The 20413-nt window shown below is 41.5% G+C and overlaps 1 protein-coding gene across 3 annotated transcripts in view; it reads right to left on the bottom strand.

Moving 5' to 3' along the window:
- Positions 1-20413, bottom strand: part of COL15A1 (collagen type XV alpha 1 chain) — a 1471644-nt gene that overhangs the window by 740164 nt on the left and 711067 nt on the right. For all 3 annotated transcript variants that reach the window (XM_089690361.1, XM_089690362.1, XM_089690363.1), the window contains one exon: positions 18505-18561. In XM_089690361.1, coding sequence (XP_089546487.1) covers positions 18505-18561 — 57 coding nt within the window. The remainder of the gene's footprint in view (positions 1-18504; positions 18562-20413) is intronic.

Raw genomic sequence — 20413 nt, 5'->3', positions numbered from 1 at the left:
ATACTCTAGGTATATGGATGGAGACCAGCTTTTTTTTAGCTGATTATTCAACCAGAAGCTTAAAAGAGTTGAATTGTCTTTTGGACATTCGATGAGAGTTGTGGGGGAATACATCCTTCAGGAGAAAGTCATCCAGGTAGTTTATCACTTAGATGCCCCGAGTTCTGCAAAGGGAAAGCAGAGGATAGGCTGAAAGGTAGTGTAACAAACTGGGAGTGGTTGGCTGTCACTGCAAAGTGTAGAAACCTGTGATGAGGTGAGTAAATGAAAACATTGTAAGCTCCAAGGAGCACGGCCCTCCTATCCCTCTTGTATTGAACTGTATTGTTGCTGTATTGTCTCCCGTTATATTGTAAAGCACTGAGCAAACTGTTTGCGCTATATAAATCCTGTATAATAATAATAACATGCAAATGGGTATCTTGGGATGTCCATGAATTTCATGTATTCCCCTTGTCTCAGAGAGACAATTACTGAAGTTGCTGATTCCATATATAATTTTGGAATGTGAAGGGACTTGTTGAGGGCTTTTAAATCCAGGATGAATATTTCCACTTGGCTTTGGTACCATGAACAGGTTTGAGTAGAATCCATTAAGCTGTCCTAAGGCGGTACTGGTAGAATGATTCCCTGGGACAAGATGTGGTTCAGGGCTTTTCCAAATCTAACTGCCCTTGGACAATTTTTTTTGTTGATTTAACATAAGAAAGTGGTGAGCAGGTAGTGTTGAATTGTAACCTTTGAAGACCACCAATTAAACCCACAGGTCTCATATATCTATGAACCAGAGAGATGCAAAGTGCAACAGACATGCTCCCACTCTTAGGCATGAGGGTGCCTCTTCATTCAGAAGAGAGCTTTGGAGAGAGATTAGTAGCTTTTGTGGGCCAAGTCTTGTGCCGAAAGTGAAGGAACTTAGGCTTTGAGACTGGAATAGCATGGAGGTGCTCTGCATTTAGAGGAATTGGGAGCAGCAGGATTTTCCCGCCTGTGACTTCAATAATGAATTGGTCAAGTGCCTCAACAAACAGGAAGTCCAAGCAAAAACATCTCACAATGAGAAAACAGCAATAGGAGGGGTCCGATTCTGAAGGCACTCTAGATGACAACATGGAACTAAGAGATTCAATCCTTGATTTTACCACTACAAATCAACCAGTTATAGGTTTATTTATTTCAGGTACTTATATAGTGCTGTAAATTTATGCAGCGCTTTACATATATATTGTATATTCACATCAGTCCCTAACCCTCAAGGGGGGTACAATCTAATGTCCCTAATTTACATTCATACATACTGGGCCCAATTTAGACAGGTTTTAATTAACCTACTAGCATGTCTTTGGAGTGCAGGAGGAAGCTGGGGTACCCGGAGGAAACCCACACAGGCACAGGGAGAACATGTTAACTCCAGTCAGGTGGTGCTGAGGTTGGGATTCGAACCAACAACCCTTGCACTGCCAGGCGGATGTGCTAACCATTTAACCACTGTGCTGCCCTACAGTTATGGTCACTATCTTGAAAGATATGCTAATGTCAATGTTAGCGCAATTTCAATCTGGTATCTCTGAAGTGAGTGACCAGGTTACACACACTAAAAATAAAATGGGGGGGGGCGCATGCGCGGCCGGCTTCGGGATGGACGCTCTGTGAGATACGCTCCGTCCACTGGCCAGCACTGACGTGGCTCACTCCGACCTCAGGGAAAATCAACTGCTCAGCTTAAGAGATAAGGGTCACGGAACCCTCTGCATGCTATGACCCGCCGCCACAGAGCTCCGGGACAGCCAAGGAAGCTTACTAATTTCTTCCCTGCTGTCACCACAAGCAGCCAAGATGGCGCCGGCTGCATGATAAGCAGCCCCATCACCTATGAGGGAGACATCTCCACCTGGACCCCAGGCACCACTATACCCAGGAGACCCGGGTGAGTCCTCTCCTCCCCTGTCTCCCACTACCAGCAGCCCTGCTAAATCCAGGCCCCGACTGGATACTGACTCCACTCCTGACAGACAGCCTTCTTTTCCACATGTGCTATCTAACAATACTACTCCATCTTTAATTGAATCTTTTCCCATCTCTGACCAACTTATCACTGAAATCTCCATGAAAAACATGCTTCTTTGCCTGTGACAAACATTGCACAACGACTTGACATCGTCACTATCCCAAATCTCAAGCGTGGTACAAAAAGAAGAACACTGTATACGCCATATAGAGAATAAAATGGGAGAAATGTTTACAGCGCATAATGACCTGATTGATGCGCACGCAGACCATGAAGATGATATTGAACAAATAAACCTTAAACTGGCAGACCTAGAAGACTGCTCCAGACACAACAATAAATTTTGCAGTATCCCTGAATCCGTCACCAATGATACCATAGTTCCATATATCCAACAATACATGAAGTACCTCATTCCTTCACTCACAGATGTGGAACTTGCCATAGATTGAGCACACCGAATACCCAAGCCATCATTCCTGCCAGCCACAATACCCAGAGATATATTGGCGCGCATACACTTTTACCATCGTAAAATAGAAAATAATGTCAGCCGCTAGAAATCCTCCAGTCCCAGCATCAGACGTGAATATAAAATTATTCGCTGATTTATCGAAAGCCACACTCCTTAACCGCAAAAAACTCGTCACTATAACCAAAACACTGCGGAACCATGGAATCGGCTACCAATGAGGCTTCCCCACAAAGCTTACCGTCAAACACCACAGAAAGTTCTACACCATCAAAAATCTAGAAGCAGGCATCAAACTCCTGAAAACGTAGAACATCATACCTGTGGACTCCCACCAATCCACCTCCAATAATACGCAGCAAATGTATGCAGAGTGGTCCTGAACCACCACCTACTCATACCACCAAATACCCATTATCCTGGGCACAGCCCCTCAATCCACCAATTGCTGGCACACGGCCCTTCATCGATTATTTCTAAGCCTCAAGTTATTTTTCAACATTACTTCTTCCATGAGTCATGCCTGTTCATACCCCTCTGTTATGAAGTAGCAAGACATGCTACCCATGTTACTTGTGTTTTCCACAAGTTTTTTTTACCCCTCTTCCCCTCCTGCATCACCAGTCAACCAAGTCAACTCATCTCCCTACTAAAACCTCCAACACACAATGGGAAACACCTCCAGATCCAGCGACCAAACCGAAACCTTACTACCACACCTGTGGAAGACCACTACCTATGACCACAGAAGACTCGTCTCACTCAGCAACCTAAGAAACAACTCTTCTACTCATCAAAACCAGTCAATAATCAACAAAGTGAGTAATCTATCATTCTTAAATGTCCAGGGTCTAAACTCCCCTTATAAGAGGTCCCTACTCATGAAAAAAGCTTGCTCACTACATGCTGACATACTTTTCCTGCAGGAAACACACTTCGCCTCCACCAAATTCCTAAATTCCATATGCAGCACTTCTCTCATATATACATGTCAACAAATCCTAAGAAAAAGAATGGTATCATTACAGCTATAAAAGACTCTCTCTGATTCCATAATGTCTCAGAAATAGCAGACCCTCAATGCCGCTGCCATATCCTGATCAGCAAAATCAACGAAATTCTATATACCCTGGTCAATCTCTATGGTCCTAACACCAACCAACTCCAATTCTACAACAAACTTCAGTCATCAGTCATCTCCTCTGAAAAACAAGGCAGACTTCTCATTGGCGAAGACTTCAACATTATTGGCAATCCACTCTTGGACTCTTCCTCCAACAAACGCTCCCCCAAACACAACTTCAACCAATTTTTGCACAACAACGACCTCTTCGACATTTGCCAACACAGCAGGAAAACAGATTACACCTATTACTCCCCTTCCCATCTATCCTACTCCAGAATTGACTTTTTTGTCACAGACAAATGGACCCTACAGCATGTAACTTCTTTAAAAATTGGCACCATAATATGGTCAGACCATGCTCCAATCAACATTACCCTCGACAACAATCAACATTCCTCGATCCCTCGAATTTGGAGACTAAATTCGGCACTACTGAAGAACTCAGACCTCAAAAAATGCATATTGGATGCACATAACCTGTTTTTCGATCTTAATGACACACCCGAAATCTCTATACCCACATTATGGTCCACTTACAAAGCATACATGAGAGGTATTCTCATACAATTGAACTCCCACATCACCAAAGAACCCAACAAATTCACAAACTTCTCACATCAATTAAACTAAAATAAGAAATAAATAAAAAATCCCCAAGTCCTTCAACATCTACCTCAGGAATAAACTTAGAGCCATCCTACTTTACCAATACGACCTTAATCTACAAAAAACTAAGGCAAAATTCTATTCCCTAGGCAACAAAGCAAATTCCCTACTAACTAAAATAATCAAACAAAGATGCCTAAAATCCAAAATCTCCTCAATCCAACACCCAACAACTCATACCTCTCTCACAAATCCACAACAAATAGCCAACACTTTTGCGATATACTACCAAAATTTGTATAATCTTAAAAATCACCCAGACACTGCCCAACCAACACTTGCATCCATACAACAATTTTTACATACAACCAAACTTCCTCAACCTTCCCCATCTCAACTCACTAATATCTCCACTCCGATCTCTCCTACAGAAATAGAAAAAGCCATTAAAACACTCCCACTTAATAAATCACCAGGAAACGACGGTTACACAAACAAATTTTATAAACAATTCACTTCTGACCTTTCACTCTATCTGACCAAATTATTTAATCATACTGCCTCTACAGGTACATTTCCAAAAGAAATGTTACAATCTATAATCACGGCTATACCGAAACCTGGCAAAGATCCACAACTTGTCCAGAACTATAGACCAATATCAATACTAAACACAGACATAAAACTTTATGCAAAAATAATAGCCCAAAGACTCCTCCAGTATATTAATACATCCAGACCAAGTAGGATTCATCCCAGGCTGCCAAGCACCCGACGCAACTAGAAGACTCATATCCCTTCTCCACAAACTAGAACTCACCAAACAACCCTCCCTACTATTATCCTTAGACGCAGAAAAGGCATTCGAACAAATACATTGGCAATTTATGCACTTAACCCTACAAAAATTTGGCATAACAGGCTGGATGTTGTCAGCCATTCTATCCCTTTACACCAACCTATCAGCCAGAGTACTAACAGATGGAGCATTATCAGATTCATTCAACATCACAAACAGCACTTCAAGGCTGCCCACTATCCCCCATAATATTTACATTGCTGATCGAACCCTTAGCTTCTAAACTCAGAGATGACTCAGCATTTACTGGAATCAAACACCTCAACACAGAACATAAAATAAGTCTATTTGCAGATGACATCATACTAATGGTAACCAACCCAAACACGTCCCTCCAAACGATTTGCACACACCTCCAAAATTACTCGAAAATTTCCTACTACAATCTTAACGAGCCCAAATCCTCAATTTTAAATCTCCACACACCATCTGAAACTCAAACACTATTAGCCAAACAATTTCCCTTCTCTTGAGAGAAACGCATTATCCCCTACTTAGGAATCAAACTCACCGCAACAACAGATCAATTATATTCCTCAAACCACAAGATACTACTCAAAACCATTCCACAAGAAATAGCCTCACTCCGTACCTCAACACTTTCCAAATTGGGATGAGTTGCGACTCTGAAAATGTACATCCTGCCCAAGATCCTGTACATATTCCGCACACTTCCCATACCCATCTCCAACACCTTCTTCTCTAAACTACAAGCGACTTTCTCTAACGTCCTCTGGAACTCTAAAAAACCTAGATGCACCACAAATCTCCTAATACGCCCAACATCCAGAGGAGGAGCAGGCCTTCCACACCTAAAATCCATTACAACGCAAGCCTTCTTGACCAAATATACTTTTGGTGGAACTCAACGAAAGAGAAAATCTGGTCCACAATGGAAACTATCCCATTTCTCCCGCTCATACCACGGAACCTACTCTTAATACCGCCAACACCCCATACCAATTATCAAGTAAAACACCCATGTATCCAAGCCTCTCTACAAGCCTGGTACAATCTCCTAACTACTAAATTCATGGATATTAAATATATTCCCTATAAAGAGTGACTACTTGTGAGCTATTATGAATGAGGTATTCAGTATGCTATTAATTCTTGTCTGCTAGTATGGTGTACTAAGGTTCGCTGGCACTTACACAAACCCACTTAATTGTGTTGCTATTGTTCAATTGTATAAATTAATTTATAAATCAATTTATAGTGCCGCTGTTATGATCCGCCAGGCGGAGCCTTCCGGCTGCCAACTGATAGACCAACCCAGAGCGTGGGGTCTAAGCCCGGGCTGTGCCTTCACCAGGGCCCCTGATGGTGGGGATGGACTTGAAACAGTCCCGGGCCAGGTCACGACCTCTGGGCGGGCCCACCAGCGGCTGGGAAGGCCTCCGGGGATGCGTGTAGGTACCGGGAGAGCCAGATATGAGGCGGATGACGGCCCCAGCAGGGTGGCACGGATAGTGGTTCCGTGGGGGGTAAGCGGGGTACCAAATCAGCGGGCAAGGAGTAGTCAGGTCACATGCAGGGTCAGCCAGGTAAATCAGTCCGTAGAATAGTCAGGATATCCGAGTCAAAACGCAGGAGCAGGCAGAGTAGTCAGGACAAGCCGGGTCAAACACAGGGGCAGGCAGAGTAGTCAGGACAAGCCGGGTCAAACACAGGGGCAGGCAGCGTAGTCAGGGTCGAAAACAGGGTCACAGAACAGGAGCAGGTATCCAGGATCACATAAGACCTTGCGGCAATGGGTGACAGTGCAGGGCATCTTTAAATAGTGTGCTCTGCACTGTCATTGGCTGGCTGGGACGCGCCCCCGGCTGTCATTGGACGCCTGAGGCGCGCCCTCGACTCTCTACTGCGCATGCGCGGCGTCCTGTCAGCCGCGGCTCGCCGCCAGTGCGCATGCGCGGGGGGACGGCGCCGTGATGCAGGATTCCGGCGCCGTGATCCCTGACAGCCGCGCTCCTATTTGCAAAATCCTTAACTATAAATAATCTCACACTTATGAATACACTAAAAGTGCTTAGGTTGATACATAAATAATATTATATCAAATAAATATCTGTGACTTGTAAATAAATAAAAATAAATTATATAATATTATAAATTAATCAAAATCATAATCTGTGGTGATACATATCACGTGTGATCAATTAATCAATATTGTGCAAATTCATAAGTGGATGTACATAAATTAATAAAGTGCATTAAAAAAGTATTTTATAAATATGTGCAAATGTGCAGGTGAATTCCTTTTTCCTCCCTCCAGGTGCCGTGTGATCTCAATATGCGCTCACCTTAATATTTGCCCAAATATATTTAGGCAAATAGACTTTTAATCCTTCCAGGATTGATGGGATAGTGCTCATAAGCAAGATGTTCCAGGGATAATATAGATCTATTGGAATCCTCCTGTGCTCTCCTCTTTCTCCATATGCAGCTGCTCATGCATGAGTATTAACAAGCTCTATGAGTATCTCCCATTTCCCCTCCTGGGAACACCTCTTCCTCGTATGCTCCTTTCACCAGTATAGGGGATATATATCAAATGAAACAAAGAAGAAAGACCATGGTGCCTTATCCTTGTATGACAAAGTGATTTATTGCTGCCAGGTGCGGTGATACACAGCAGTATATGGCACTATTGTGGTACAGGTCAGCAGTGGATACAAGATCAGCAGTAGATATATATTACTCTGCCTTTGCCTCTCTGTCTGCCTCTGCTTCTGCTGGAATCACCGAACCTCTCCGATGCAACATCGTGACGTCAGAGCCCCTCCCGTCACGACGTTGCATCGGAGAGGTTCGGCGATAGTCATAGTGATTGTGATGATGCTATAGAATGGATGAAGACCAAAGTAGCAGACCTTGAGGATAGGTCTAGGCGTAATAATGTCAAAATCAGATGCATACCAGAAGCAATCAAACCCTCTGAATTAAAGGCCTACTTCACTAAAATACCAAAAGCTGCATTACCACAAGTCCCAACAGAAGAATTGCTCATTGAGAGGATCCAAAGACTGCCTAAACCAAGACACATCCCAGAACATCTTCCAAGGGATACAATTGCTCAGATCCACTATTACCATTTTAAAGAACAACTTATGTTGCTATCCAGGAAGTCCCCTCCTTGCCTGAAAAATCTCATAATATTTGCTGACCTATCAGCTTACACAATGCAATGAAGGAAAAAGCTGGAAACTTTCACCAAATATCTATGCAACCATCGCATTGTCTACCCAGCCAAGTTACTTATCACCAAAGATGAAGGCACATATCCAGTCACTACAATTGAAGAGGGCATACACCTTTAAGGAAATGGCATATTCTGGATCTGGAAGATGCCCACGGCAGCACGCCACCACTGTCTCCTTTAGAACCACCAAGCTGGCAAGATGCTGAAGATAGGTAATCTCTGTGTACTTTTTACCAGTACATCACAAAGAAGCTCTGGTAAGCCTGTGGATCAATTGCTCCATTGCTTTTTCCCCCCTTGCCTCAATGGACTTGATCTGTACAGATTCCATTAGAGAATTTCACTCTCTTATCTTCTGCACCATTTTAATTTTCTATTATTTGTATTCTACTGATTAAGAGTGCCTGAAAATCCATCTCACATTCAGTCTTTACAGCTGCATACACGCTAGATTGACTTCTCATTTAACTACAAAGGTTTCACTGAACTGCCACAAAGGTTCCACATCCACCACATTTGGTCCTATCCATGTTTTTTCACTGCAGCACTTATCCTTCTTTTGACGAAAGGAATATATAATCTTATACTGCCTTATCAAGCATAGTGGGTGACACCTCAACATGCAACTTATTCTTTTAAAACAAATGGACTTAACAGCCCAGCTAAACGCCAATGTTATGGAGAGACACTCAACTTTTAAATTGTGACATTGTATGACTCATTTCTCTTTCCGCAAACTACCAACATTCACCAAACACCATTTCCACACATGTCTACTGCTCAAATGGTCCTATAAAAGAAAGGTGAAGTGGTTATAGTGGTAAATAATACAGTTGCATTTAAATTGCTTGACAAGGTAATTGACTCTATGGGGAGATTTATTATCGTTGTCTGCAAAATAGACAGTACATTTTATAATCTGATTAATGTTTACTTACCAAACACTAAGCAAATTTCCTTTCTTAAAAAAAAGTCTGGAAATTGGCTAACAAAGTGAAACAAGGTCATGTGATCCTGTGCAACTTGACACATTGGACACTTTACGAAAGACCCATTATAGAGCTATCCTAGCACATTTTATTGCTACTTGCTCTCTGTTTGATGTGTGGAGATGTCAACATGCCTACAGAAAGGGATTATTCATACTTTTCAAAAATAAATTGGTCTTACTCTCGCATACACATGTTTATAGCGGATACTTTTTTTATTGCAAAAAGTCAGCTACTCTAAGATACATGATGTAACATGGTCCGTCCATGCTCCATGCACCATTACCATAGAGGGATTGTGCAGGGCAACAAGGGCTAACAGATGGAAAAATTACATCTTTTTGTACTCCCATCACAAATACACAACGGAAATCTCAAAATCCATACAATAATTCTTCGTAAACAATGCCTTGCCGGACACAGACCCCTTTGTGCTTTGGAACGCACACACAGCTCATGTTATAGGAGAGCTGATAAAGCTGAGCAGTATAGTTAAAAAACAAAGAACACAACAATTTGACGAGCTTATGTCTCAAATCCAAAACTTGGAAAGACCTAATAAACAAAATCCATCTTTCTCTCCTAGCACGGATCTGTTTAATGCTAGACATGAACTAATCTCACACCATGATTATGGTATTCGGAGGTTGAAATCCAACTATTATCATTTCAGAAACAAAGCTGCCAAATTGCTAACCAGTCAAGTAAAAAAAAAACAATTAAACAAAAAATCCCCTTTGTTTTTCACCCGATATCTGGAGAAAATCTCATTAATCCTAAACAAATTGAAGATTCTTTTAGTGGTTACTATAACTCTCTACTGTATATAACCTTAAAGATGATGAGTCTACCCCACAACCAACGCCAGAAGCAATTAATGATTTTATAGAATTTCTCACACTACCTAAACTCCACAATCAAGACCTTAACATTGATGTACCAATCTCAATCAAAGAAATTGAAAACACAATTAAAACTCTTCCCCTGAATAAATCTCCAGGACCAGATGGATTCCTCTCTGAATACTTTAGGCAATATAGCACACTACTTAAATCACATCTGGTTGGGGTGTTCCAAGTCGCTATTTCAAAGGCCTCATTCTCTACAGAGATGTTAACTGCCACTATAATCCCATTACCAAAACCAGAAAAAAAACCTGATTCATCACAGAATTTGATAAGATACATTGGGGTTGCCTATCTTGGTCCTCCATAAGCCTGATAGGTGAAATACATTCTGCAATATCTGCACTGTATTCATCATCTTCAGCATTTGTCTTCACAGAGGGCATGTTCTCTCATGTTCTCTCGCTTTACCATAAAGAATGGAACTAGACAAGGATGCCCTCTATCCCCAATTATATTTGCATTAATTATGGAACTGCTAGTTGAAACAATTAGGAAATATCCCCATATCAATCAAAAGGAACTCCACATACAAACATTTATAAGATATTGATCCTGATGAAGCCACGTGATATCGTGGAGTAACGCGTAGAGCGCAGTGATGTACTTCTGGTTAAACATTTCCGGATACTAATTCTAACCTATGCTGGAAGGGATGTAGGCAAGTGGGCACTTTACTTCATATGACATGGAGCTGTTTATGCTTAGGAAGGTTTTGCTCCACAACCTTTAAACTGATGTTGCATGTAACAGGTAATATTCTAATAGAAAGATCAGAATTGGCAGTACTTTCTATTGACCTAGACGTTATCCGTTTACAGCTCCATAATATAACCAGGCAGATAATTTTTGCAGATCGTTTATACATAATGAGAAAATGGAAATCCACTGAAATACCCAGTATATCTGAAGTAGTTACACAAGTGGATATGGCATATAAGTATGAGCAAATAATGGAATGCAAAAATAATAGAGCAGCACATTTTTTTAAAAACTGGAACTTGTGGTGCATTTACAGGAAGTTAGATGTTTGAAATTCTATGGTTACTTAATGTTTCTACATTATGGCAACTTTGCCTTTTTCTTTCTTTTTGCAAATTGTAAATCAGATTATGAGCAAGATGTATCATTTAGGCACTGCCTTGTTGTACCAATATATGTATACACATTTATTATGTATCTCTTTGTAACGTTATGCAAATACCAATAAAAAATTTTTGGAGAAAAAAAAAAGAAGTCCAGATGGAAGTTGTTGTATTTGCTCTGCAAGCCAGGGCATGTTGTTTATTTATTGTTATGGTCCACTTAGTTGTGCTTATATGTACTGAAATAGCAGCAAAAGCTGGTTGCAGAGCTGGGCCTGCCAGAGTAAGGGAGCTTTTAGAAGCCCCTCAAATTTTCTGTCCACAGAATCTTTAACATCTTCAATGGGTACAGTGAGATGCTTGTTTAGGACAAGACATCAGGGTCAACCACATGAATAGCCCATAATTTTGTAAACACTTGCTCAACTTGCTAGAGTTCAGAAAACATTGTTGGGGGAGTAAAAGGAGTGTTCCTGTCATCATAGACTGCACATTTTATCTGTTTATGAACAGGGAATGTTTTGCAAAGCTTATTAGGTGTCTTTGTGCCAAAAGGGATGTGGCGAGACGGAGGAGAGTCCACACCTGTACAAGGCTAATGTCACTGTTTTTGCTTACAGAGACATTGAGCTGTCCAGCATATTGTGGGAAGCTTCCTCTTCAATGGAATGACAGTGTGGGGGAGAGAAATCTTCTGCAGTTTCCTCCAATACTGCTTCTATGTTCTCTTTATTGCCCTGTGATTCAGCATCATCTAGGATTTGCATATCAGGATCAGACTCTGGTTAAAAAATGTGAGTAGGAGAAGAGTCAGGACTAGACATGTGCAGAATGAAAAAAATAGTTTGGTTCAATTTGTCATTTAAATAATTTTGTTTAGTTAAGTTCATTAAATGCATTTAATTAGTTTTTGGAATTTGTTTAGTTTTGTTTAATTTATTCGAATTCGAATTTGCTTTGAATTTTCTGAATGCAGTCGAATTGAATTCAATTTGACCAAATCATAAAGTATTGAATTGGCATTTGAATTCAAATTTATTCTATTCTAATTTCGGAAGATGGTTATATCCTATTTTATTCTATTCTATTGTTTTTTTCTGTTCTACCTATTTATTTTCTGTTATATTCTTTTCTATTCTATTCCTTTATTTTCTATTCTATTTTATTCTTTTTTTTGTCTAAATTTCAATTTGGAATGAAATGAACTGCACGTCTAGTCAGGACTGTTTTGATTTCTAGACAAAGATAACTAAATTAAGGTTGTAATCTGTCTGAGAAATTGTGACATAGATGTAGAAAATTCTGCTTTTATCAATTAGGCTGCTTGCTGCATGCCTGAAATGGAGCTAGATTTGGATGCTGACACTGGTGTTATGATCAGTTTGTGCTCCGGTATAAGACACACATCATCAGTCTGAAGCGTTTTTTGGGCCTTTAGTAGAGCGAATGTTAGAGTTGGCTCCCTTTCACCCGGTCTCTGCCACAGGTGAGGGGATTTCTCTGTGGGGTGCATTTCTAGACCATCTTGCAATGAATCTTCATATTGAAAGGGTGGGAGCAAGTGCCTGAGTATTTTATATGGGCTCTAGGCAAAAGTGGCATTAAAGTGTGTGACCAGTCACAGATATAACACCTGGTCAGCCACCTGAGACAGAGCTCTGAGTGGATAAATTGTGGCACCAAGTTTGAAATGCTTACACTGTAAAGTGAATAAATTCCAAACATAGCCCAAGTTTACACAATAATGGTCAAAAATACAGGGTATCTTACCTGTTCACAACGCTGGACTGTATTTAAAGTCCAGGCTTCGTATGTCACAGTGAGCAAACCTTGAAAAGTCTTTGTGGGCTGGGTTCCATTGTGATGGACCTTGGCCCTGGACCTGTATAGCACCCTGTGGCCAACTCAGCACTTTTTACTAAGTGCCAAGGTGAGTGCCCAAAGCAGAATTCAATGCCTGAAGCAATAGTACCATAGCATGGGGTCCAGTTACAGCCAACATTAAGAAGGGCTTTCATGGGCACAGCCTATCTAGGCATTATGCCACACACCATGCTAAGGATTCGACAAGTCTAAAATTGATAGGAATAGATAGGCTTGGACCCTACAGGCATGTTATTAATTACAAAAGAGGGATTTCAAACCTAGAGAAAAGGTGGATTTATGAGGTGAAATCTTACAGTCCACACAGATAAAATACTGTATTTCGAGTGGGATATAAACTGTTTTATCAATAATAGTTTATATATTTTTACATGTATTGTCAGTGCAGATTTTAATAACCACTGGATTATTTTGTATATACATACCCTATAGAGGCAGATTCTGTAATGGTATCTTCATATTATGTTTATATTTTTCATATACACACTTTCTATGGACAGCATGTTTCATAATGTGGGCATTATCTTTTTTCCAACTATAATACTTCAAAACTTCATACCTCTCAGTATTTTAAACAGTGTTTAAGTTTTTTTACACTGTAGAGTCTCCTCCTTCTTTTCTCTATAGATCAACAATGTTTAGTTTAATGCAATGGGAGCCCATTTGCTGATATGTTTCATCTATGCTGCCTGTGTTTTTGAATGTTCTTAAACCTCCTTTGCTATAAGGTATTGCTATTCCGTAACTAGCTTTTATATGTTGAGGTGGAAGAATGAAGCCGTTGTATCGAAGATCACAGGTGTTCCAGTTCATGGACTATATTAACTGTGAAATTCACTACTTAAAAGGACAGTTAACCATTTCATGTGCTAGATATTTGTATCCCAATATCAGTAAGTGCCCTGTTCCCACATTTTTACATTTTTCACGTTTTGATACTTTTTTATTTGTTGAATGTCATAAGTCATTGTATTTATTACTTGAACAATTAACATTTATGATTTAAGTTTTAGTATAGTTAGTTTAGTTTTAGGCACAGGGCACAGATTATTTGTTTGTTATGTGGCCCCTGGCTACTTTTTGGATTGTACCCCGACTTTTATTGGACTATCTGGACCTCTTAGCAGTGGTGTGGTGCTTCAATTTCATGTTTTGTTACATTTCACTACAAGTCAATGGGCCTGTGGAAATCATCTGGGGTGTTATTTCAGGACTAGTTTTTTCAATAGAAAAGGAGAGCTTTTCTGACTTGAACTCTTTGTCTGAGTGTCCCTGGGGAAACAAAGCATGCCTATGAGCCACGAGAGAAGGACATCCTAACTCTTGTGGTGCTTGGGTAAAAGTATACTCTTGCTTCCAATATTATTCTTACTAATCTTATACAGTGTTGCACTAAAAATGTGACTATCAGAGAGAATATCTGCAAATGACTTCTTGGAGGTGTTGTCCATTCACCAGCTCTTTAGCCAGAGGATAAACCTTAGCACCACCATTGACCTTGTCATACATGATGCCAGTATTACACAAATGCATCACACAAGTATTTAGGACTCTGATCCATTAGATTAGTTAGTTCTAAATGAGCTAGTTCCTTTCTAAGCCTAGCCCACATAAAAATTGGCTGAGATCAAGAATGTGGCCAAAACTGTCCATAAGAGAAATACATATACTGATCGCGTCTTCAACACCATATTCTATTTTGTTGGGCCATTAAAGGAAAGTGGTCTCTTCTACGAGAATGACCTCTATCTTGTTTAGCCTAGAAACAGGTAAATGCACAATCAGCTCACTTTTTGAGGTCTATGAGGAGGTCAAATGGATAACTAACCAAACCTTGCTCAGTTGCTTCTATTCCTTAAAAATGAAGTTACCAAAAAAAAAAAATGATAGGGATAAAATTTGGCTCGACGACTCTGTGTGAGCTGAAAGCAATTGAAGACTTTGCCACCTCAGTGGACAAATCTTCCATACCCAGCATTTGGAAAACTATGGAAATGAAGGCCAAGACTATAACCTCAACCTCCAAAACATCCAAAGCTGACAGAGGAGGGTGGAGGTCTCCTTTTGTTCCCATCATGATCAGGTTGGCAGAAGGCCTAACCAACCAATCCCTCCATGCTGGAAGTTAAAAAAAATTAGGATAAGGAATAGGAATAGGGCTCCTGAGGCCCCCAAACAGAGCTTCCATCAAGGGTGGGTAAATTTAGGGCTGACAGACAGGCCCCAGAGAGTAAATCACCAAAGGTGCTATCAATTTTTACAGCCAGAAAATGTCAAGAATTTGCTCTGCATGTTCAGGTCAACCACTGTGAAATGACCAGGCCTCTCTTTTGTGGCAGGCATGTTGCCAGCACATGTGTCACAGTACAAATTTGTTGGCACTACAAACTAGATGGCACTAGGGTGGGCAGGCTGAGACCCAGCACACTGTAGTGGCTAAAGACCCACTGTATCTGAATCAGGATAAGGAGAGCAGCAGAGTTTTCAGTAGGCTCAGTAACTGAATCAAGTCCAGCACTTTATGTCCTGGTTGGTGGCCTTATAGACAGACTGTCTGCTCATTTTTTGTCTCTCTTATGAGGTCTCCTGGAAAAAGAAACAAGGTCAATAAGAAAAAAGGGCAGCTTTACCCACAACCAAAGCAGTGATCTGAATGCTGCTCATACAGTGAGGAACAGAAGTATTTGAACACCCTATGATTTTGCAAGTTCTCCCACTTAGAAATCATGGAGGGGTCTGAAATTCACATTGTAGGTGCATTCCCACTCTGATAGACAGAATTTTTTTAAAAAATTCATGAAATCACATTGTATGATTTTTAAAGAATTTATTTGTCTTGCACTGCTGAACATAAGTATTTGAACACCTGAGAAAATCAGTGTTATTATTTGGTACAGAAGCCTTTGTTTGCAATTACAGAGGTCAAATGTTTCCTGTAGTTCTTGACCAGGTTTGTAAACACTGCAACAGGGATTTTGGCCCACTCCTCCACACAGATCTCCTCTAGATCTGTCAGGTTTTGGGGCTGTCACTGAGCAACACGGAGTTTCAGCTCCCTCCAAAAATTTTCTATTGGATTTAGGTCTGGAGACTGGCTAGGCCACTCCAGAACCTTGATATGCTTCTTACGGAGCCACTCCTTGGTTATCCTGGCTGTGTGCTTCGGGTCGTTGTCATGTTGGAAGACCCAGCCACGACCCATCTTCAATGCTCTGACTGAGGGAAGGAGGTTGTTGCTCAAAATCTCACAATAAATGTCCCCATTCATCCTCTCCTTAATACAGTGCAGTCATCCTGTCCCCTTCGCAGAAAAGCACCCCAAAGCATGATGTTACCACCCCCCGAGTGAAGTTTAGACCAAAAAGTTCTACTTTGGTCTCATCTGACCACATGACTTTCTCCCATGCCTCCTCTGGATCATCCAGATGGTCATTGGCAAACTTTAGACGAGCCTGGACATGTGATGACTTGAGCAGGGGAACCTTCCGTGCAATGCATAATTTGAAACCATGACGGCGTAGTGTTCTACCGACAGTGACCTTTGAAGCTGTGGTCCCAGCTCTCTTCATGTCATTGACCAGCTCCTCCCTTGTAGTTCTGGGTTGATTCCTCACCTTTCTTATCATCAGTGATACCCCACGAGGTGAGATCTTGCATGGAGCCCCAGTCCAAGGGATACTGACAGTCGTCTTTAGCCTCTTCCATTTTCTAACAATTGCTCCGACAGTTGATCTATTTTCACCAAGCTGCTTGGCAATTGCCCCGTAGCCCTTTCCAGCCTTGTGGAGGTCCACAATTTTGTCTCTGGTGTCTTTTGACAGCTCATTGGTCTTGCCCATGGTAGTAGTTGGCGTCTGACTGACTGTGGGGTGGACAGGTGTCTTTAAAGAGCTCAGACAGGTGCTACTAAGTTAGATTAATGAGTGGAGTAGAGGTGGACTTTTTAAAGGCACAGTAACAGGTCTTTGAGAGCCAGAATTCTTGCTGTTTCTTAGGTGTTCAAATACTTATGTTCAGCAGTGCAAGACAAATAAATTCTTTAAAAATCATACAATGTGATTTCCTGAATTTTTTTAAAAAATTCTGTCTCTCAGAGTAGCAACTACAATGTGAATTTCAGACCCCTCCATGATTTTTAAGTGGGAGAACTTGCAAAATCGCAGGGTGTTCAAATACTTCTGTTCCTCACTGTAACTATAGAAACCAGAAACAGGACCCTCTTGCCCTTAGGGACAGTGTATGACTGCTATGTAAATGCATTAATCTGTTTAGTATTTTTGTGAGCAAAAGAGGTTAAAGTGGTTGAATTTGGTACACAATTTCCTTGTCTATGACCAGCTATAGGGACATATCACATTAGTGTTCTAATCACAACTTGCTGGTGACAAGATAATAATCTGCTTCCATGCCTCACTCCCTCACTGGCCAGATAAGTGAAGCAGCACTCCTTCACTGAAGGCCACAGGGAGGTCTGGGGATGACATTATTGTGGCCAAGTGGAGGCCTGAAGTGAGAGGTGAACATGAGGAATTGTGCAATTTATCAGCCATTGACCAAACAGCCAAGTAGACAGCTCCCAAACTCTAGACATCTTAGGGTTTTGCTGCAACAAAAGGAGGAGGGGTCTGTTCTGCCTGCCATATGTATTCCTAGGGCCAGAGAATACACCATAGTCTGCCAGTGCTGCAATGAGCAGGGCTGCCACAGTAAATCTAGATTCAGATATCAGAGGAAACACAGCCACTCTCTGGCTGACTGGAGAAACTACAAGGGTCCAGAATCCAGCCTACCATTCAGGCAAATACTTGATAGAGGAAAAAAAAAAGCCAGGACATCAAATCCAGGAGCTAGATAAGTTAGGTCCTAAATTCTTGGAAACTAAAAACTTGCATCAGCAAAATCTGACTCTGTAGCAGCTGTGGGGTCAGGCCACCAGATGAAGCCATTCCCTGAACTGATTTTTTTTATGTGCCTAGAATCTAATAACCAACAGGTTCTCAATGAGCGATAGACAAATACAATTTTGAAATATTCTATTATTATTATAATATATTTCATATTCTTATAAGAGTACGGATTAGGACTAACTAGAGACTACATGTTTAAAAGTAGAAACACATTGATATCATATTGATCTGAAATAGCTGCATGCTGAATATGTGACAGTCATTGTGAAAAAAATGCTTTGAGTAAATATTACAGTTTGACAAATATACAACAAGAAACATAATACTTGTGTAATACTGACATTAGATCTGACAGATTAAAACTTATAGTTTACAAAGGTAAAAATATTTGGCTAAATCTCCACAACGGAAAAAGCTAGCCAGACAAAATAGACTTCTATAGACCATATTGTACTTACGGTTTGCCTCAATTCTCCAATATCACCACTAGCTGAACCTTCAGTGTCATCTCCTATCTGTAGAAATAAAGGTGTGATATAATAAGAAAACCTTCTGTACATAAAGCCTAAAGAAACTGATAACGTGAAACATACACATCCCCTACCAGCAAACAGAAAACCCAATCCAGCAAACAGACAGTTCAGTCCATCAACAGACAGCCCCATATCCCACAAGAGACAGCCCGATATCCAGCAAAAAGACAGTCCCATATCTGGCAAAGAGACAACCCCATATCAAGAAAGAGACAACCCCCATATCCAGCAAAGAGACAGGCCCATATTGAACAAGACAGCCCCACATCTAGAAAGAGACAGCCCCATATCCCACAATAGACAGCCCAATAACCATCAAAGAGACAGCCCCATATCCAGCAAAGAGACAGGCCCATATCCAACAAAGAGACAGGCCCATATCCCGCAATAGAAAGCCCCATAATCAGCCAAGAGACAGCCCCATATCCAGCAAAGAGACAGGCTCATATCCAGCAATAGACGGTCCCATATCCAGCAAAGAGACAGGCCCATATCCAGCAAGAGCTATTCCCATATCCAGCAAAAAGACAGGCCCATATCCAGCAAAGGGACAGGCCCATATCCAGCAAAGAGACAGGCCTATATCCAGCAAGATACATACCTATCCAACTAACAGATAGATCAAAACAGCAAAGAGACAGCCCAGTCCAGTAAAGAGACAGCCCCATATCCGGCTAAAGATAGACCCATATCCAGCAAAGAGACAGTACCATTTCCTGCAATAGACAGCCCCATATGCTGCAAGAGATATCCCCATATTCAGCATAGAGACAGTCCCGCACCCAGCAAAGAGGCAGCCCCATATCCAGCAAAGAGACAGTCCCATATCCCACAATAGACAGTCCCATATCCAGCAAAGAGGCAGGCCCATATCCCACAATAGACAGCCCCATATCCAGCAAGAGACATCACCCATATCCAGCAAAGAGACAGCTTCATATGCAGCAATAGACAGCCTCATATTCAGCAAGAAACAGCACCATATCCATCAAAGAGGCAGCCTTATATCCAGCAAAGAGGCAGCCCCATATCCAGCAAAGAGGCAGGCCCATATCCCACAATAGACAACCCCATATGTATAAAGAGATATCCCCATATCCAGCAAAGAGGCAGGCCCATATCCAGCAAAGAGACAGGCCCATATCAAGTAAAGGCACAGGCCCATATCATTCAAAGAGACAAGCTTATATCAAGCAAAGAGACAGGCCCATGTCCCACAATAGACAGTCCCATATCCAGCAAAGAGACAGGCCCATATCCAGCAATAGACAGCCGCATATCCCGCAAGGGAAAGGTCCATATCCAGCAATAGACAGCCCCATATCCAGCAAGAGACATCACCTATATCCAGCAAAGAGACATCCCCCATATCCAGCAAAGAGATATCCCCCATATCCAGCAAAGAGATATCCCCCATATCCAGCAAAGAGACATCCTCCATACCCAGCAAAGAGACATCCCCCATACCCAGCAAAGAGACAGCCCCATGCCCAGCAAAAAGCCCCATATCCAGCAAAGAGCCCCATATCCAGCAAAGAGACAGCCCTTCTCCAGCAAGAGACATCCCCATCCAGCAAACAGGCAGCTCAGTCCAGCAAAGGAAGTGCCCAGTCCAACAAAAAGATAGCCCCATATCCTGCAAGAGACAATCCCATATCCTGCAAGAGACAGCCCCATATTCAGCAAGAGACATCCTCCATATCCAGCAAAGAGACAGCCCCATATCCTGCAAAGAGGTTCATATCCAGAAAAGAGACAGGCCCATATCCAGAAAAGAGAAATCCCCTGTATCCAGAAAAGAGACAGTCCCATATCCTGCAAGAGACATCCCCCA

The sequence above is a fragment of the Staurois parvus genome, unplaced genomic scaffold (assembly GCF_062004578.1).
Source record: "Staurois parvus isolate SC_StPar_1 unplaced genomic scaffold, SC_StPar_1.0 ptg000527l, whole genome shotgun sequence".
NCBI lineage: Eukaryota > Metazoa > Chordata > Amphibia > Anura > Ranidae > Staurois > Staurois parvus.
The sequence above is the reverse complement of the archived record's forward strand: the minus strand, read 5'-3'. Positions and strand labels throughout refer to the sequence as shown.